This window comes from Varanus komodoensis, unplaced genomic scaffold, assembly GCF_004798865.1.
Source record: "Varanus komodoensis strain SLA01 unplaced genomic scaffold, ASM479886v1 scaffold9, whole genome shotgun sequence".
In the NCBI taxonomy this organism is placed as follows: Eukaryota; Metazoa; Chordata; class Lepidosauria; order Squamata; family Varanidae; genus Varanus; species Varanus komodoensis.
Genome location: NW_025336598.1, coordinates 2,636,285 through 2,655,691, shown reverse-complemented (window position 1 = coordinate 2,655,691; position 19,407 = coordinate 2,636,285). Strand labels below are relative to the sequence as shown.

Here is a 19,407-nt window from a genome sequence, read left to right as displayed (position 1 = left end):
AGTGAAGAGGCGGTTAGCACAAGATGTCACCAGTAAACAGGAGCTAACTCAAGAATAGACATGTATATACATGTAGTAGTCATGTAAAGGGAGGAAAACTTCCTGTTCCCAATCACCAACACCGATTGGGGCTGGGGGGTGGGTTGTGTGAATGCACAGATGGCCACTTGAAGAACAACAGTTACAGGTAAGCAACCTGCCTTTCTTCATTGTGGTCTCTGTGCATCACACATTATGGGTGACTAGCAAGCTTACCAACCAGAGGCGGGATGGTGTTGTCAGTGGAGAATCAAGGAGAGAACAGCACGACCAAAGAAGCAGTCCTGTCTGGCACCCACGTCAAGTCTATAATGCCTGGTAAATGTGCAGGGAATTGTCCATGTCACTGCATCGCAGATATCAGGCAGTGGGATGCCAGCAGAAAAAGCCAAGGAGGCAGCCACAGCTCTGGTGGAATGAACCTTGGGTACAATAGGGAGGTCCAGCTTAGACAATTGATATGTCAGTTCAATGGTTTGGACAATCCACCTGGAGAGTCTTTGGGAGGAGATAGCAGAGCCCATGTCCAGTTCTGAATACTTAACGAAGAGGCGTTTGGTCTTTCTGAAGTTCTCTGGACGGGACCGATAGAAAGCCAAGCGTCAACATACATCGAGAGAATGGAGAGATTTTTTTGGAAATTTATCTTGCAGCTAAGTGTACTACTCTGAAAGAAGACAATTATGATAAACTATTGAAGGATATTAAGACTGATTTGGAAAAGTGGGCTAATTTGCAATTATCTTTGCTGGGAAGAATAGCACTAGTTAAAATTATTACTAAAGCTTTTGTTTCTATTCCAAATGATTCCCATAAAAATTGATAGAAAAATTTTTGGTGATTTAAATTTTCAAATTTCAAGATTTATATGGAGAAAGAAGAAAACAAGGATTAAATTAAAAATACTTCAGGAGGCTAAAGAGAATGGGGGCTTTGGTCTCCCTGATTGGATGCTGTATTATCAAGCTTCTGTTTTAACATGGCCAAAATAATGGGTAACTTTAAGAAATAAGAGAATCTTGTATCTTGAAGGGCATGATTTGCAAATCAAGGAATTAACAGCATTTGATCAAGTGATGCTTAAATTAGATGAGAAAATGATTAAAAGATTATATAATTTCTTACTTGATAGGAGAATGGAAGACGAACAGGTTAAGGAAACTATGATAACATGGGCACAAAACTTTGGACATAATATTGAATTAGAAAAATGGCAAAAGCTATGGGAGAGAAATATTAAGGTAACATTAGCAGCTTCGTATACAGAAAACTTGTATAAAATGTTTTATAGATGGTATCTGTCACCAAATAGATTACCTAAGATGTTTCCAAATATGTCAAATGGATGTTGTAAATGTAAACATAAATTGGGTACTTTTTATCATATGTGGTTGACTTGCAATTACGCGAAAAAGTACTGGATTAAAATACACAAATGGCTTGAGGAAATGCTACAAAAACCTTTATCTTTTAAGCCTGAAGTCTTCTTATTAGGCATTATACCTGTTGATATTAGTAAACAAGAAATGTATTTGATTTTACATGTAATTACTGCAGCGAGGATTGTATTTGCTCAACACTGGAAAAGTGAAGAACCACCCACCGACAAACTGATTCTAAAAAAGATCTTGGACTATGCAGAAATGGACAGATTGCCTTTATCATTGAAGGAAAAAGAAGATACTGACTTCTATCAAATTTGGGACTCTTTTTATCATTGGCTAGAGAAACGGGACTTCGTATAGATTTAAACATGTTTTTAAGTTATCATAAATGGGAAAAAAATGTGGGAGCTGACCCAGCAGGCCCAATGTTTTAGATGACTGATGTTGTTTTTTTAGTTTTTCTTTGTTTTTAGGATTATAAATTCGAATAAAAAACTTATTATAAAAAGAGAGAGAGAGAATGGAGAGATTTTTCTATCAGTGTCGAGGGCACAGGAAAGAAGAGTGGTAGGATAATGTCCTGATTAACGTGAAAAGGTGTAGCGACTTTAGGAAGGAATGCAGGGTCAGTGCAAAGGACTACCTTTTCCTTATGAAAGTTGAGGTAAGGCAGGTCAACAAGAAGAGTGCAAAGTTTGCTCGCTCTTCTAGCTGAGATGATGGCAACAAGAAAAGCGGTTTTCCAGGACAGCAGATGTAATTCAGTTGTCGCCAAAGGTTCGAACGGGGTTCTGGTAAGAGCTTGCAATACAACAGACAGGCTCCATGTCGGTACTGCGAGGCGAACTGGAGGTTGGAGATTCTGTGGTCTTAAGTGCATGCTGATGTAAGGAGAGTAGGAAAAGTAAAATATTGTCAATTGAGGCCAAATGACGAGGGAAGTGGTTGATCGCCACAAAGATGGTTAAACGCTTCCATTAGCCTCATACAATCGGCGGGAGGCTGGTCATAGAGCAGATTAGAGAATGAATTTGATGTCCGACTGGAGAGGATTCAGTTTTGACATGCTGTGTGCAGGCTCTTGTCAGTACCGATAGTTGTTCTGGTACCGAGGGAAGTGTCGGAGTCATCAGGACCGATGAGGTTGTCCGGACCAAGCTGAAGAAGGAATAGTTATTGGAGGAGTCACGCGGTGAGGTTGAAAGAATCAAGATCGGGATGGCGAATTGCCCCATTTTCCTGTGTAATCAGGTGAGGGACTAGTGGTAGACGAAAAAAGGTTTGGCGGGAGAGATTGAGGATGGTCGGAAACCAGGGTTGGCGTGGCTACCATGGTGTAACAAGAATTCCCTGGGCTTTGTCATGGGCAATTTTTTCCAGGGTCTTTGTGATTAGCAGGATCGGGGGGAACGTGTAGAAAAACATGTACATCCAACTCACCATCAGAACATCTCCCAGAGAGTTCAGGCCCATGCCTGCCCGGGAGCAGTAATCCATCCACCGCAAATTGATCACTGTAGCAAACAGGTCTATGGTTGGGGTGCCCCAGCAAAGGAAAATGTTGTCGCAGACCTGCCTGTCCAACTCCCACTCGTGATTTGAGGACATTTTCCTGTGGAGGGTATCTGCTTCCTCGTTGTCTATACCTGCAAGATGGACTGCTAGTAGGGTAATCCCCCTGGGGGTACATCAGTTCCATATTTGCAGGGCTAGGTGAGCCAATGGTACTGATTTCGTATCACCCTGCTTGTTGACATAAAATACCATCACAACATTGTCCAAGGCTACCTGGACTACTCGGTTTCGAAGGGTGGACTCGAAGGATCGCAGAGCTTTGAAGACTGCAAGTAGCTCCAGGTAATTCATGTGCTTGGCCTTCTCATGGCCTTCCCAGGTGCCCTGAGAGCATAGGCTGGCACAATGAGCTCCCCATCCCATAAGGGAGACATCGGTGTGGAGGGATACTGAGGGCTGTGGTTGGTGGAATGGGACACCTACGGAGAGACTGTCTTTGTTCATTCACCAAGTCAGAGTCCAGCAAACAAAGGTAAGTGGCAGCAGCAGATGCTTTGGAGAGTCGCATTGCAGATGGAAGAGGCCGTTGAACCACAGCTGCAGGGGTCCCATTTGGAGCCTGGCGTTGGGAACAATGGCAATTGTTGAGGCCATGTGCCCGAGGAGCTTCTTAATGGATAACACAGGAGCAGGGTGGCCATCTTGGATGCGCTGAATTGATGAGTGAAGCTTGTCCATTTGAGCCCATGGAAGGAATGCTCTGGCTCAGATTGAGTCGATGCTCCTGTGAGGGAGTGAGATAAGTATTTCTCGGTATCAATAGAGGCCGAGTTCGTCTAAAAGTCTACATGCTCTCGGGATGGGGAGACAATTAGTCAATCATCAAGGTAGGAATATATTTGGACACCCTGTAACTGGAGGTGGGCGCAAACAGGCACCATACATTTCGTGAAAACTTGTGGAGCTGTAGCTAGTCCAAAAAGGAGGACGTTATATTCAAAGATATCAGAGCCAACTGTGAAGCGGAGAAGCCGCCTGTGAGATGGGTGGATGCTGATATGGAAATAGGCATCCTTTAAGTCCAGAGAGGCAAACCAATCTTCTCTCCTGAGCAATGGAAGGATATTTTGAAGGGTCGTCACCTGAAATTTTTTAGTTCTAATGAACTTATTCACACCCCATAGGTCGAGTATAGGGCATAGACCACCGTCCCACTTTGGGACCATAAAATACCTCAAGCAGAAACTGTGAAGCCCCTCTGAGGGAGAGATCTGGGTACTCACTCCTTTACGAAATAATTAGGGGATTTCATCTCTTAGAACCGCCAATGGGGAAGTGTACCGGATCGGTCCCAGAGGGGACACGGTCTCAAACTCGATTTTATATCCGTGCTCAATGATGGAAAGCACCCACTTATCAGATGTGATGGACTCCCAAAATGGGGAGTCGGCCTCGCAACTGGTCCCCAAAGGGGAGCGGGGGGGAGATGGATGAAAGGAGAGAAGATCAGCTTGCATGCCTCGTCAACGCTGCCGCTTGTCGGTGGGTTGATGATGCCGACCTTGCTGGAACTGAGCAGCAGGCTGGCCTTGGTTGTGTTGCTGCCATGGCTGATATTGTTGGCGCAGCTGGTAACGGTGGTACAGTTGGTATCAATGATAGCGAGACTGTGGCCACTTACATCAGTTTGCATTTGGTATCTCCATCTTCCGGACAGTGGCTCGAGCGTTGTAAATGTGCTCAAGCTTATGGTCCGTGCAGTCGTGGAAGAGACAGGAACCGTTCAAAGGCATGCCTTCAATGTGCCTCTTAGTCTTGTCTGAGAATTTTAGGAGTGTACCCATGCATGTCCGCCTAAGGTGATGGATCCGACAAGTGCTTGGGCGTCACAGTCTACGTGATGGCATGCCATACTGAGCTGTTGGATGGCTAGTTGCATAGACTCACGGATAAAAATGCAGACCAGATTGCGTTGCTGCTCTGAAATAGTGGAGGTGATGGATTCCAGTCGTTGCATCAGAAAGTACTGATACCTGGCCATCTTCGCCTCGTAGTTTGATATCTGCAGGCCTAGCCCCATAGCTGCGTAAATATGGCACGCCATCAGAACTATCGTCTAACCCTCCTTGTCCTCTCAGGGTCGAGTGCTCCCTGTTCTCTCAACCCTGCGACGACTCGATAACTACCGAGTTTGGTTTAGGGTGCTTCAGCAGGAATGGGATGTTCTGCTCCCTAACCTTGTACATCGACTTGTATCTCCGGGACGTCGGATGAGGCTGGCTTGGAAACTCACAGGTGTCCGTCATAGCCTGGCATAGAGTTGTTATGAGCGGAATTACTGTTCCTTACTAACAATGTCGTAGAAGTGCTCATCATTGGTATTCGCCCAGTGTTCCATTTCTATCTACAACGACCACGTAAGTTGAGCCATGAGCTCTTCGAAGGTACAGTAGGACTCTTCCAGCAACCCAGGTCCCTGGGTCAAGATGACAGCGTCGGGGGATGGGGAGAGCTGGTCCGAGTCCTCAGAGTCCAAATCATAATGATATGATGGACTAGATGATGAGTCGGCTGGGGACGGAGGAGGGCGGGAAATTGCAGCCGCCGAGGTGGAAGGCGCTTCCATTCTGGAAGGATGGGACCAGCGTCTGTGCTCCTGAGGCAAGGGATACTAGCTGTACAGTGGCAGGTAATCCCAGTGATGAGACTGTGGTGGCTCGAAACCACCGTATGGGTTCGGAACCCCGCTCCTGGTGGATTGTCCTGAGAAGCATTGGTGGCAACGCATGTTGGATAGAGGCAGAGGCCTCAGGGATGCCTCTGGCGATGATGGCATCGGAGTCGGTGATTGAGTCAGTGGATGGCTCAGTAGAGACCGGGGTGGTGAATCCCGAATCTCGCCGTCAGATAGTGACCTGTGGAGCATGGCCTCGGAGGGATTCAACGCCGATGGAGCTGACGAGATCCACTGGAGGGATCCAGGCAGTATGACCTGCATTACAGCCTGTGTCATTGGACCCAAAGGTGTCATGACCAAAGCAACTGTTGGGACCGATGATGCTGTCGAACCTGAGTCCCTGCAAGACTCCTGGGCAAGCCTATGTTGCTTGTGGTCGGCTTTGTCGGTCTTAGCCTTCTTAGAGACCGACAGATCCCCTTGCCCGGTGTGCTTCCATTTCTCCTTTTGTTTCAAAGAGGAGGAATGGGAGGAGTGAGTAGTCTCCCTGGAAGCAGCTCCCTCGGATGATGGATGAGGGGAAGTCACCATGGGTGGGCCCACTGGAGCGGTCTGGGTGGCAAGCTCGTCCGAGGCTATGAGGGTCTGATCCCAAAGGATCTTCCTCAGCCGGTTCTCCTGATTTTTGTGGGCCTGTTTGGTGAGCGACTGACAATGGTCGCATTTGTCAGTGCGATGTCCCTCTCCTAAGCATAGGAGGCAAAGCTCATGCGGGTCCGTTGGAGACATTTTGGCCCCACACCTAGAGCACTTTCAAAAAGCATCGCGCTGAGCCATGGAGAAGAAGCGGATAGTGAACGGAGCAAAGTGAAAGAAGAAAGCAAAAAAGGTTAGTATAATTTTTTGGAGGGGGGAATTCAAACTGTCTAACTAGGGAAAGGTAAGGATGTGAAAAACTTGGAAAAGGTTTTTCAAGAGAAACAGCAGTTAGAGCAAGAGAATGTAATGGAAGATAACAAATAGCTCGAGGCAAAGCGATCAGCGATTGAAAGAAGACTGAGGAAAATGATGGACTCTCTGGCCTTTATAGCACAGGGGGAGGGGTGCAGAGTTCCCGCCAAAATCCGTTAAAGCTTTGTATTCTACCTGACTACAGGCACTGCACAGGCACAGTACCCATGTGTGATGCACAGAGACCACAATGAAGGACAACAGTTACAAGCAAGCAACTTGCCTTTTTTCTTCATGGTATCCATGCAAATCACACACCAATGGGGCAATTAGCAACCTGGCTCCTCAGGAGGAGGGGGGCTATCGTCACTGCAGTATAGATGAGAGGACAGCCCTTCCAAAGGCACAGTCCTGTCTGGCACGGACATCTAGCTGGTAGAGACGCACAAAGGTCAACAGCGTGGACCATGTCGCTGCCCTACAGATTTCCTGAAGAGGAATGCCGGCCAGTAGAGCAGTGAATGTGGCCAGGGCCGCATGGAGTGCATGCGTGACAGTTCAGTCATCGGGATCTTGGCCATCTCGTAGGCGAGAGTGATGGTGTTACAGACCCATTTGGACAGTCTCTGGCTGGAGACAGCTTCCCCAGCTTTGGGGACTTCGTAGCAAACAAAGAGGATCTCTGAGCAGTGCATGGTCTCAGTAGGCGAGGGCCCTTCTGATGTCTAGGAGATGGAGGGTGGCCTCAATGGGGGTGAACAGGCTGGGGAAGAAGGCAGGCAGGATGACATTCTGGTTCAGGTGGAATGAAGATGTCACCTTTGGAACGAAGTCGGGTCTGGATGGAGTATGGCCTTGTCCCTGTGGAACATCGTGAATGGAGCGTCAATCCGAAGGGCTGCTAGCTCGCTGGAATGTTGGGCCGATGTGATGGCCACCAGGAAGGCAGTTTTCCAGGACAAGAGCCTAAGGTCTGTTGTGGCCATCGGTTCAAAAGGCCTCTTTGTGAGGTCCTGCAAGAGTACAGAGAGGCTACGGGGGGGGGGGGGGGGGGGGGGGGGGGGGTTCAGTGGGGCAAGGTTGCAGAGGCCCCTGAGGAAATGGCGTCCCAAGGGGTGAACGAATACGGAGGACCCTTGTACAGGGGGTCCTCTCCCTGATGGAGGAGGGGGAGAGGCCTGCTGCGAAGCAGGATTGCAGTTACTCCAGGATATGTTCCATGGAGGCCAAGAAGGAGTCAAGGCCCTGTGCTGCAGCAGAAGCGGCGCGTGGAGGGTTTGAGGGTAGCCAAGAGCACGGCAGTGACCTCCTGAGGTAGGGAGCCGTAGAGTTCTGTCAGGGGGGTATTTTCCAGGCTGTTAGGTGCGGGGTCCTGAGGTTGGGGTGCAGAACCCTGCCCTGGTCCTGGGAGAGGAGGCTGAACCTGAAGGGCAGGTGGTAGAAGGTGTTCCCTGACAGATGGAAGAGGAGAGGGAACCAGGGTCATCTCGGCCACCAGGGAATGATCAGAATGCAGCTGGTCCCCTCCCTCTGGACTTTGGCCACTACTTTGGTGATCAGGGGGAAGGGGGGAAAGGCATAGAAGAGGTCCCCCTCCCATCTGTGTAGGAATGCATCCCCCAGGAATGCCCTGCTGAGTCCTGCTCAGGAGCAGAACACCCTGTCCTTTGCGTTGTTCAGGGTAGCGAAGAGGTCGATCTTGGGCTGATCCCATTTGGTGCACAGGAAAAGGAAGGTGGCTGTCTCCAGTTCCCACTTGTGTGGGGTGGAGGCCGCATGACTGAGGGAGTTGGCTAGTGTTTACGCGCCCTGCAATGTGAACTGCGGTAATGGTGATGCCCTTCTGGGTGCTCCAGTGCCAGATGTCTGAGGCCATGGTTGCGAGGCAGGCAGAGTCCCTCCCTGCTTGTTCAGGTAGTACATGATGGTGGTGTTGTCTATGGCTACCTGAACGTGACATCCTGACAGGGAGCCCTGGAAGGATGCCAGGGCCTTCTGGACCGCCAGCATCTCCAGGGCGTTGATGTGGAGACAGGTCTCCCTCTGGTCCCAATGTCCTAGAGCACGCGTGTCCACACAGTGAGTGCCCCAGCCGGTGCTGAAGGCATCGGTGGTCACAGGGGACCGAGGGGGGGGAGCGGGGGGGGCATACCCATGGTGAGGTTGTCCACAGTGCACCACCATAGCACGATGCACCTTCTGGGTGGGGGGGGGGGGGGGTCAGGTGGGTTGTGTGAGGGTCTTCGTCCCATGTGAAAGCTCTCACAAACCACAGCTGAAGAGGTCTCATGTGGAGCCTCGCCAGCTGAAGCAATGCAACCATGGAAGCCATGAGGCCCAGCAGCTTCTGGATGGTATGAGCAGTGGAGAGAGGTGCGGCCCTGACAGCTACGGCCAGGGTGGCAATGGCCTCTGCCACTGGCTGCAGTAGAAAGGCTTTGACAAAAGGTGGCGTCCAGTCAAGCCCCTATAAAGAGTATAGACTGTGTAGGAGAAAGAATAGATTTGTCATAGTTTATGAAGAGACACAGATCCTGAAGGAGGCAGCGTGTGAGAGACAAGTCGTGCAGTAAATCCTCCCTGGAGGGGGCCACGAGGAGCCAGTAATCAAGGTAGGGAAAAACCTATATCCCCTGGAGCCTGAGGTGGGAGCAAGCAACCGCCACGCATTTGGTGAATGTGTGGGGCTAAGGCTAAGGCTAACCCAAAAAGCAGGGCGCAGAACTGAAAGGCCTGCTGGCTGATTTGGAAGCACAGAAAATGTCTGAACTTCAGGTGGATTGCGATATGAAAGTAAGTGTCCTTGAGGTCTATGGAAGCAAACGAGTTAAGGAGAGGGAGAATGCCCTACAGTGTGAGTATCCTGAACTTCTTAGGGGTGATGAATCTGTTCACCCTCCTTAAGTCCAAGATGGGTCTCGGAGTCCCATCCCATTTGGGTACTGTGAAGTACCCAGAGTAGAAGCCCCTGTGGTCAGAGGGGGAAACACGCTCAATTGCCCCCTTGTCCAGCATGGCTTGTAACTCCACCCATAGGGTGGGTGATGAGGTCATGGTCCTGATGAGGCCAAGGGGCGGGAGGGAGTCAAATTATATTCTGTACCCTGACCTGATGATGGAAAGGACCCAGGAATCCAAGGTTCTGGCCTCCCACGCGGGGAGGAATCACGCCAGATGGTGGGAGGTGAAGCAGATGGTGGGAGGTGGAGTAGTGGATGAGGTGGTGGAGGGGCTGCCTCGACTAGGGCATCATAGCCTGCACCTGCTGTCCTGGTGCTTCTGCTGGGGCCTCTGGAGGGGTTGGAAGTCCTGCCTTTTGTTAGCAGGTGGCGCTCTGGAGCGCACAGGTCGGTCCGGACCAGAATGGCGGCTGGGGTCCAACTGGGTTCCCTGCCAGCTCCTCTGTGTCGAGCCCTGGCCAAAGCCCACATGCTTTCCAGTGATGCACGCCTTGTAGAGAGTTCATACTTTCGTCAGTTTGGGTATTGAAGAGGCCTTTGCCATCCAAGGGCAGGTCTTCAATATGGGCTTGGGTTTTAGCGGGGAGAGAGGCTGAACGCAACCAGGCATGGCGGCATACAGCTACTGCCCCCACCATGGCCTTGCTGTCGCAGTCGACATGATACTGAACTGCTTCCAGCTGAAACCTTGAGAGGTCCTCAGCCTCAGTGTGCATGAGACTGACAAGTTCATGTAGGTGCTCGGAAATCTGATCCACATTTGCTCCCAGCTTTTCGCATAGCAAAAGTTGGTACCTGGACATAGTGGCCTCATAGTTGGATATCCTGAAGGCAAGTGCAGCCGTGGCATAGATCTTTTTGGACATAGCGTCCAAGTGCACCTCTCTCTGTCCACTGGGGTGGACTGGTCCCTTTGTGGGGTACCCTGCATGGCCTCCACAATGATGGAGTTAGGCCTAGGATGGTGGAGGAGGAAGGGTAAGGGCGTGACAGTGGCTTTAAACCTGGATCCAGCCCTGTGTGAGATGACCAGGGGGCCAAATGGGGCCTTCCAGGATTGCTGTGCTGTGCACAGCAGGGCAGGCATGACTGGGATGGACACTGTGGTGTTATCCCCAGAGGCAAGCACATCATAGCATGGGTCTGCCTCAGGTTCAGAGGGCTGGCAGGTTTGGATGCTTAAGTCCTTGGCCACATGGAGCACCAGCTCAGAAAAACTACCCACCCCCCGGCCAGTGAAAAGAAGAGGTCCTAGTCAAAAGCCTGTCTCCCTGGGGAGTAGGTTGAAGTCGGAGGGGAGTGGGGGCATCCTAGGGAAGGGGAGCAGCTCTGAGCTAAGTCCTGCGTTAATGATTGCCGATGGCGGATGCTCCTGTCCCGATAGGTGGCACGTGAATGCTCACGACGTGAAGCAGGGCTAGGGGAGTGGTGGCGCTGGTGGGGGGTGGGGCTGGAGTAGGCCGCATCGCTTGCAGAGTCTTCACTGTGCCAGCAGTGCTTGTTGGGCCTGTGAGGCCTGTCCTTGTATTTGGAAGCACTGCTCGACTTGCCACTAGGTGAGATCTGGCAATGGCAATAAGCAGCAGCGCTGTAATCTGAGTGGCAAGAGTCCTGCTTCCTGCTGGTGCAACCTGAGTGCCATGTGGTCCTAGAGTGCTCCTGCTGGCTGCCTCGGCCTCACGGCATGTGTCCTGGGCGCCGGCGGTGAGGCAGGAGAAAGTTTGCGCTGGCAGTGCGACGCTCTCTAGGAGCAGAGTCGCTAGAGGAAGAGAGGCTCTGTGTGTGTTGCGCCCTCCTAGGCCTCTCCCTTGAGGCCGGGAGCCTGGGCCTGGCATGGGGAGTGCGGGCCTCCGATGAAGTCCTGTCAAAATCGGCTGGGCAGGGCCTCCCTGTAAGCAGTGAGCTGAAGATCATGGAGATGGAGTGCGGGGAGGCCTCTAGCTGCTGTGATGATCCCCCACAGTTCCAGAAAGGGGGGGGGCACGGTGAGCCTGCCGGCTCCATTGCAGATCCTCGGCTCCTGTGGGTACCACAGGAGACTGACGCTCCCCGGGGGGGGGGGGGGGACACTCCAGTGGTGGTCTCCATTGCCACGATGGCAGCCATGCCACATGCGGGGGTGGCCAGAGGCATGATGGCATTGTCAGAATGGTAGTGCCTGGCTGCTCTGGTCCTGGAGCAGCAGGGGTCACGCCCGAGGGTGCTCCAATGGCCGGGGAAACCGGTTGATCCCAGGCTGGCTCCAATGCCGCAGGGAGTGACTCCTTCGCAGGGTTTCCTTTTCTTCGCAGGCACCACAGTGTACCACAGTGTTGGAGGGGCCTTGCCCTGGTGGGCTTGGAGGACTCCTCCCCGGGTAAAGGATGTAAGGACGTGCTGCCATAAGGCCTGCTTAAGACACATGGCTCCTTGCCAGCGTGTCTGCTTCTTAAAGGCCTGGCAGTAGGTGCAAGTCCCCACATAGGAGGCACTTAGGGTGCCCATCATTGGCGGGTATCCTAGCTGCACAAGAGGTGCAGCGATGTGGAGTTGAATTGGCCATGTGGCCCCTGAAGGGGAGCACATGGGCGATTCAAGGAAGAAAGAAGGGAAAACTGGAGATTGAGAAAGGTAAGAGAAAAAAAAGGGGAGAGAAGCAACCACCTTCTCTCCACGCAGTTAAAGGTTTTTTGTTTTTGTTTTTTTAATGGAGGGAGGAAGGAAGGTGAACCATTTACGCTAGAGAGGTCCAATCCAGACAGCGAAACCCAGCATGGTCGAAAAGGAACTGAGGGACTGGGCAGGAGCCTCCGCCTATGTACCACTTGGGGCACAAGGTGGTCCCGGCTCCTGCCCACTCCATGGTGACCAGCTCTGGAAGTTTCCACCGGATGAGGCCTATGCTGCAGGTCAAGCCCCACTGGTGTGTTTTGCATGGAGACCACAAAGAAGAATTTATGAAACTCTGATAAAGTTTACAACTCAGCATATAAAATGACAAAACAAAGATTGATGCCTTTGGCAATACAAGGAATGTCCACTGCATGTGTTGCTCAGGTTTGTGTGGGTGGATGATTAACGATCTTGCTTATTACACAATATTCTTACAGAAAGCAGAAGAGATATAGGTATTTCAACAAACCAAATAAATTGGGAAGTTGGTAGAACCAAGAAAATTAATGATATTAAAGAAGTTAATGATGGCAAAAAGGCTACTAAAAATGTAACTGCAAAAAAGCCCATGATTACCGAAACAGACCCAGTAAAAGGATGACCGGACGTACACTGTATACCATCTAAGCTGAGTCAGTGCAGAACTGAGTCAGTTACCTGTCATGGCAAAATAAATGCTGAACTGGTATGTCAAAAAAACTAATCTTGATTAAATGAGATTATTTCAAAAGTGCAACCAACTAGAACATTTGGCCTGTTTAAAGAAAGTATAGCCCAGGAGGGGATAAACAGGAGCAAGACACCAAGACATACATGGGTTTCCAGAACCCCAGTCTCCTCATTTGATTTGCCTGACCATCCAATTAAGCCTGCTTGTGCAATTATGTGTAATTAGGGTATAGAAGCAACTAGGCATCCTATTGCTGTTGGAATCAATATATGTGTTGCAATGGTACTTAACAATCTCTGTGCTTCCTCTCTCTGTAAGATTCCATGAGTTTAATCTTTTCCACCACTTACGAGTACCACTTGCACGGAAGTGTGTGGAGAGTTTGTGTATGCATAGAATGGAGGAAGGAGTGTGCAAATATGTATGTGCAGCCTCTGGTCCCAGATGCAGCCCTCAAGATCGAAACAGTTTTGTATCACGGGCCTTTCAATCTCCTTGAGACCAGGCCTAGAGTGTTTGTACCTGGAGGTGGGCGATCAAGACAGATTAGGGATTCAGCTCACTGCCTGTGCTGACGGAGATTATCTCGGACCTGGTGTTGAGGACCCCCAGAATGTTGATCTGGGGAACGTCAATCTCCATGCCGAGACTGTTCTGACCGGGGCAGCTCAGGGCTTCATGGCCTCCATGACGGCCACAGGGCTGTCTCCACATGTCATTGGCCCAGCCCATGAACGAGGGGGTCACACTCTGGACCTGATCTTTTCGATGGGGCAGGAAGAGGGTGATCTGGAAGTGAGAAACTCCCTTGTCATGGTCAGATCACTTCCTCATGAGGTTTGAGCTCGGGGATGGCCTTTCCCTCTGTAAGGGTGTGGACCCCATTGACATGGTCCGCCCTGGGAGCCGGATGGATCCTGATGGGCTCCTGAGGGCTCTGGGGGATTTTCTGGTTGATAAAGCTGGTGCTCCTGTGACACCATCGATAGCGCATTGTGACGACTTTGCCCAGCACTTTAAGGAGAAAATCGCTCAGATTCATCACAAGCTGGACTCCACAGTTGATAGGGTTCCATCATGAGAGGTGTCCAGAGCCCCATCTGGTCCAGCATTGTTGGATGAATTTCAGTTGATGCAGTCTGATGATGTGGATAAGATGCTTGGACTGGTATGTCCAACCACCTGCTTACTCAACCCTTGCCCTTCATGGCTACTTATTAAAGCCAAACACGGGATTGGTACCTGGATCCAGGAGGTCATCAATGTCTCACTGAAGGAGGGCCAGATCCCTGCCCCTTTAAAGGAGCCAGTGATCAGGTCTGTCCTAAAGAAGGCATCCCTGGACCCAGAGGTATCCACCAATTATATACCAGTGGCCAACATCCCATTTCTGGGCAAGGTGCTGGAGAGGATGGTGGTGGGACAACTCCAAACACTCTTGGATGAAACTGATTATCTGGATCCATTTCAGTCTGGCTTCAGACCCGGTTACGGTACTGAATCTGCCTTGGCTGCCCTGTACAATGACCTATGCAGGGAGAGTGACAGATGGAGTGTGTCCCTGTTGGTTTGTTACTCTCATATAACTCTGGTCTGCCATCAGCTCCACGGGCTTCCCAATGAAGTCTGGGCCCAATTTAAGGTGCTGGTTATGACCTATAAAGCACTAAACGTCTTGGGACCAGGATACCTCAAGGAATGTCTTTTTTCCTATATGCCCTCCTGCCCCCTAAGATCCGCAGCAGAGGCCCTCCTCCAGGAACCCCCCTTGAAGGAGATCAGAAGACAGAAAACTTGGAGGAGGGCTTTCTCTGTGGTGGCAGCCCGGCTATGAAATGCACTTCTTAGTGAGGTCCATCTGGCACCGTCATTATATGCTTTTTCTGGCCAAGACCTTTTTATTCAACCAATATTTTAATGTTAATATATTTTAATTAATATAATTATTTTATCTGTTTAACTTATATTAATAATTAATTTTATATTTCAGTCATGGGATATCTAATTTATTATTGTTTGGGATATGTATGCTGTTTTGAATAGAGTTTATTGTAAGCTGTCCAGAGACGAAAGTGATGGGTGGCCTAGAAATACCCTAAATAAATAACTGAGGGGTTTCTGGCCTCTCAAGTCAGACATTTATGTCCTGTATAGGGTTACCAACTTCTGAAAAACAATTTATGTACCTTTAAACATCCCTCAGATAAACCTAGAGTAGCCCTCAGAGAAACCTATAACAACCAGCCCACTATTTCTATATGTTCCTTATAGCAGAATGGCCAATTACCACAAGGGTAAGGAACAGGCATTTAAAATCTTGCTAGCCTATATTTTCCAGCCAATTGGCAATTTTAATTGCAAACAGTGTTATTTTAGAATAGCTGAGGTAGTGCATATAAAAGGTTAAATCTTCCAGCAATAATTTACATTTTAAATTTCCATAGCTGTTAATGTAGCAATGTTAAACAATGGACTACAGCACAAGAAATATGCAGAAACTACAATGAATAGCCCATACAAAGCATAAACCATTCTCAATATTTTAATGTGCTTACCTGAAAGCATGCTCTATTTAGGTATGTGATGCTTGCTTTCAAATAATGTTTAAATGATCGTACTATTACATGCAGAAACAAGTTAACATTATGATGATTCCTCAACATGATCATTATTTATTCAATTAAATGCTGCTCCATTAGCCATAGGCTCTCTGGGAGGCTTACAACACAATAAAATCCATAATGTACAACACAATATGCAATAGAACAATAAAATCCACAGTTCACAATAAAACCAATAAAGAATAAATATCCAAAAGTAAAAGCTACTAAAATTAAGTAAAATAGGATAATTAAAATAAATACCATACATAGGGGATACAAAAAACCCATAAACCAATTAAAACAAATATCAATATCTAGCATAAATTACTAAATTCATAAGGCAGTGACATTTAATGGTATATAATCATAATTAAAAATCAAACAATTCACCTATCAAGATAACAATGAACAAAAAAAGTTGGCATCTAAAAGAAAGAAGAGTTGGTGCAAACCAAATAGGATTGAATTCCAGAGTTGGGATGCTATGGTTGAAAAGACCCTCTTCCTTGCAATCTCCTCACTCACTTCATTAAGTTGAGGAGTGGCTTTGTACTGGTACATATGGAAAAAGGCACTCCCCCAGATAACCTGGCCCCAAGCCCTTGCTGCAAGCACTCTGAATTGGGCCCAGACAGCTACCAGCAGCCAATGTAGCCTACATAAGACCAGCATGATGTACTCATGGGTGCCAGTCCTCAGCAGCAGGCATGCTGCCCAATTCAGACAAATTGCAAGCTATGGACCCTTTTGGAAGGTCTGGACAAGCTGCAAGGTTCAGACCATTTATGAACACTGGCTTTGCAAGCATCTGTATATGCACAGCAAGGTCCATTCCATATTTTCTTTGGGGATTTAACCAGATTGGTATTTCACTTCAGTGTTAGAATGACAAGATGAAAATAGAAGGAGAAAAAAAAATGAGGAAAGCCCAGTAAATGTTACTAACAAACTGGTAGCACTTAAAATGACTATTTCATGGAATCCATTAAAACTTGTAGCCAACACTAGCTTTTACAAGTTGTGGTTAAAACCATATGGAGAAGGGCTAGTGTTAATACCAATACACAGGAATGCACCTGCAAACAGGCACAAAGAAGCTATGTTCAGTCCACCTCTCAAAACAGATATTTCGTCAGTAAATAGCATGCTCATTAAAAATAAGACAAGAGGAACTTTCATCCAGGCCATTGTCAGGGAACACTTTCCATTTTTTACTCATTTGCCAAAGAATCCCTACACATAGTAGAGAATCTGAGAATGTATACTAAGAAGCTTAAACTCGTCACAAAAGCTTGCTGGGCCTCACTATCACTCCGTGCAAATTGAAAGTCTGCCCTAGACATAAATCCAAAGCTGTTTTGTTCAATGCACAGTATAATTCATTCACCTTGCAAGCTGTCCTTAACAAAAGTATGCCTGCTATTATTAGTGATGAAGCTTTTCACCTTACCTGAGGAACCACGCCATTATTTCACTCTGAATCTAAGTTTTAAAAACATTGCTGTCAATCTTACACACACACACACACACACACACACACACACACACACACACTTATATTTATCTTGTTTCTAACAGTTAGATTAAGAATTTTTTGCTGTTATGCTATACATTGTCATTTGCATTGATTTTTATACTCATGAAAATATAGGGGCAGGGTAGAATGGAGAGGAAAAAGTTGCTATTAACAACTATTAACTGAAAGAATGCTAACACACTTGGCTCCAGTCACTGACTGAACAGAACAGCTTTGTGGAACACTAGCAGAAATTCAGAAAAAGTTTATTTTGCGGCCAAAGATTGACCTCATAAGCACCATTACAGCAGAACAGGAATATAACCTTTCAAACTGCTAAGACAAAGATAAATCAGTTTTGATTGACAATCTTTCCCTAGATCTCTCTACAAAACTAGAAAAAGAACCCTCTTCTCTCACCCCCACCCCCAAGTTTAAAAAGATAACAGACTTACCCTCTTGCAGGATCTAAGGCAATTGCTCTGGGTTGATCCAATTCTTGCCAGAATAAAACTTTTCGCAAAGTTCCATCTAAATTGGAAACTTCAATCCGGTTTGTTTCAGAATCTGTCCAATATAGTTTCTCGCCCAGCCAATCACAAGCTAGCCCATCAGGTGACAAAAGACCAGAAATAACCACATTTTGTACACTCCCTGTTTTGTTGAATTCTGTCCGCTTAATGGCTTCTTCACTTACATCACTCCAGTATATTAAGCCATGGATGAAGACAAAGTCCACTGCAGCCGCATCTTCCAAGCCACTCACCACAACTGTAGCATTCTCATTTATCTGTGCAGCATCCACCAATTGTAAATCTCGTCGATTTGCATATAGCAACAGTGGAGAAGCTTTGAAAGAAGAGAAATACATTAAGTAAGAAATAATTTAATGTGCATATTAAGGATTAAATAAACAAAAGTCTATTATATGAAATAACTAGTATGCTACTGTATTGTATGTATTCACAATCTCCACAGCTATCATCTTTCTGAAGGAATATGAGGAATCTGTTATCATGTAATCATGACTGCCATAACATATAAATTTCACTCTCGCATTGTAACTATAACTGAGGAGGAAAATGTAAAAATAATGCTAAGACTTCATCTGATTTAGCAAGGCAATTCTTATGCATTTTCACACACACACACACACACACACACACACACACACACAGAGAGAGAGAGAGAGAGAGAGAGAGAGAGAGAGAGAGAGAGAGAGAGAGCGAGCGAGCTAACAAGAACACAGCAGTTTTTATCTATGCTTTACAAACAAGCATTCATGCATACATACACTTACCACAAAGGGATACAGATTTTCCAGATCTATGCACTACACAGATCATTTACATCTAGTTTACAACCTAAGTAAATTAAGACTGCAACTCTATATAGAATTACTTCGCAGTAAGTTTCAGTGAACTCAATGGAACTTACCTTCCTGAGTACACTTGCACAAGATTGCACTGTAAGCCCCATTATAAGGATCTACACACTCTACATCTTTTCTACCACATTTCCATTTTAATGTTTTCTCTTTCTGAATGTTAATCTATTTCCTATAAAAAGCATGTCTATTTTTCCTTTTCAATAAAATAAATTACACTGAAAGTGAAATCTGCACAACTTGTGCCCCACCAAAACAAATGCACACCAGCCATGTGCAAACACAAATGAATCCAGATGATCACTTTCATCTAAGACAGACCTGGGCATTGTACGGCCCACGGGCCACATCCGGCCCGATGGTTGACCCTGACTGGCCCGCGTGAGGTCACTGGCAAATTAAAAGTCAATGCAAATATATATCATCATAATATAGATGCAAGCAATACAACTGCACTGCATTTTGAAGGATCTGCTAAATTGAATTTATTGCTTTTCATGTAATGTTAATGTTTTTGTGAATATTCATTAAATAGTGTTGTTCTGTGCTCCACATTTTCATTGTAATGTTTCATTACTGTTTTTATAGAGATATATATTGAGCAGAGCAGTAGGTGTATTGGTCCGGCCCTTAACAACTGTCAAAGTTTCTCGTGTGGCCCCATAGGAAAATTAATTGTCCACCCCTGATCTAAGAGTACCCAAAGTTGCACAGCAACCATCTATTTAAGCACCTTTACCAGAAAGGTATATTTTCAAAGATTATTTTGCACACTATCTTGCCTCTCGAAAGTGCATAGACCCTTACTGTAACCCAGTCTAATTCATGTCCTGCTTTGCTTACCAAGACTTGTTCTCAAACAGGGTGAATGGGAGCTAAGTATTTGCCTTAGATTAAATCAGCACTGCACAACCTTTTTGGCTCTGAGGACCCCATGTGTGACAGCTCTAGTGCTGTGGGTCACACAGTCATGTGCATGCATACGTATACATTCCCCAGTGGTTATTGTAGATTTAACTTTCTTCACTGCTGTTAGCAATGAGGAAACAGCA

General features: G+C 47.3%; 1 protein-coding gene across 4 annotated transcripts in view; it reads right to left on the bottom strand.

Annotated features, from left to right (window-relative positions):
- The window catches only part of LRP6 (LDL receptor related protein 6), a 274,404-nt gene that overhangs the window by 196,437 nt on the left and 58,560 nt on the right, over positions 1–19,407 (bottom strand). For all 4 annotated transcript variants that reach the window (XM_044418370.1, XM_044418371.1, XM_044418372.1 and 1 more), the window contains one exon: positions 17,424–17,817. In XM_044418370.1, the coding sequence (XP_044274305.1) occupies positions 17,424–17,817 (394 nt within the window). The remainder of the gene's footprint in view (positions 1–17,423; positions 17,818–19,407) is intronic.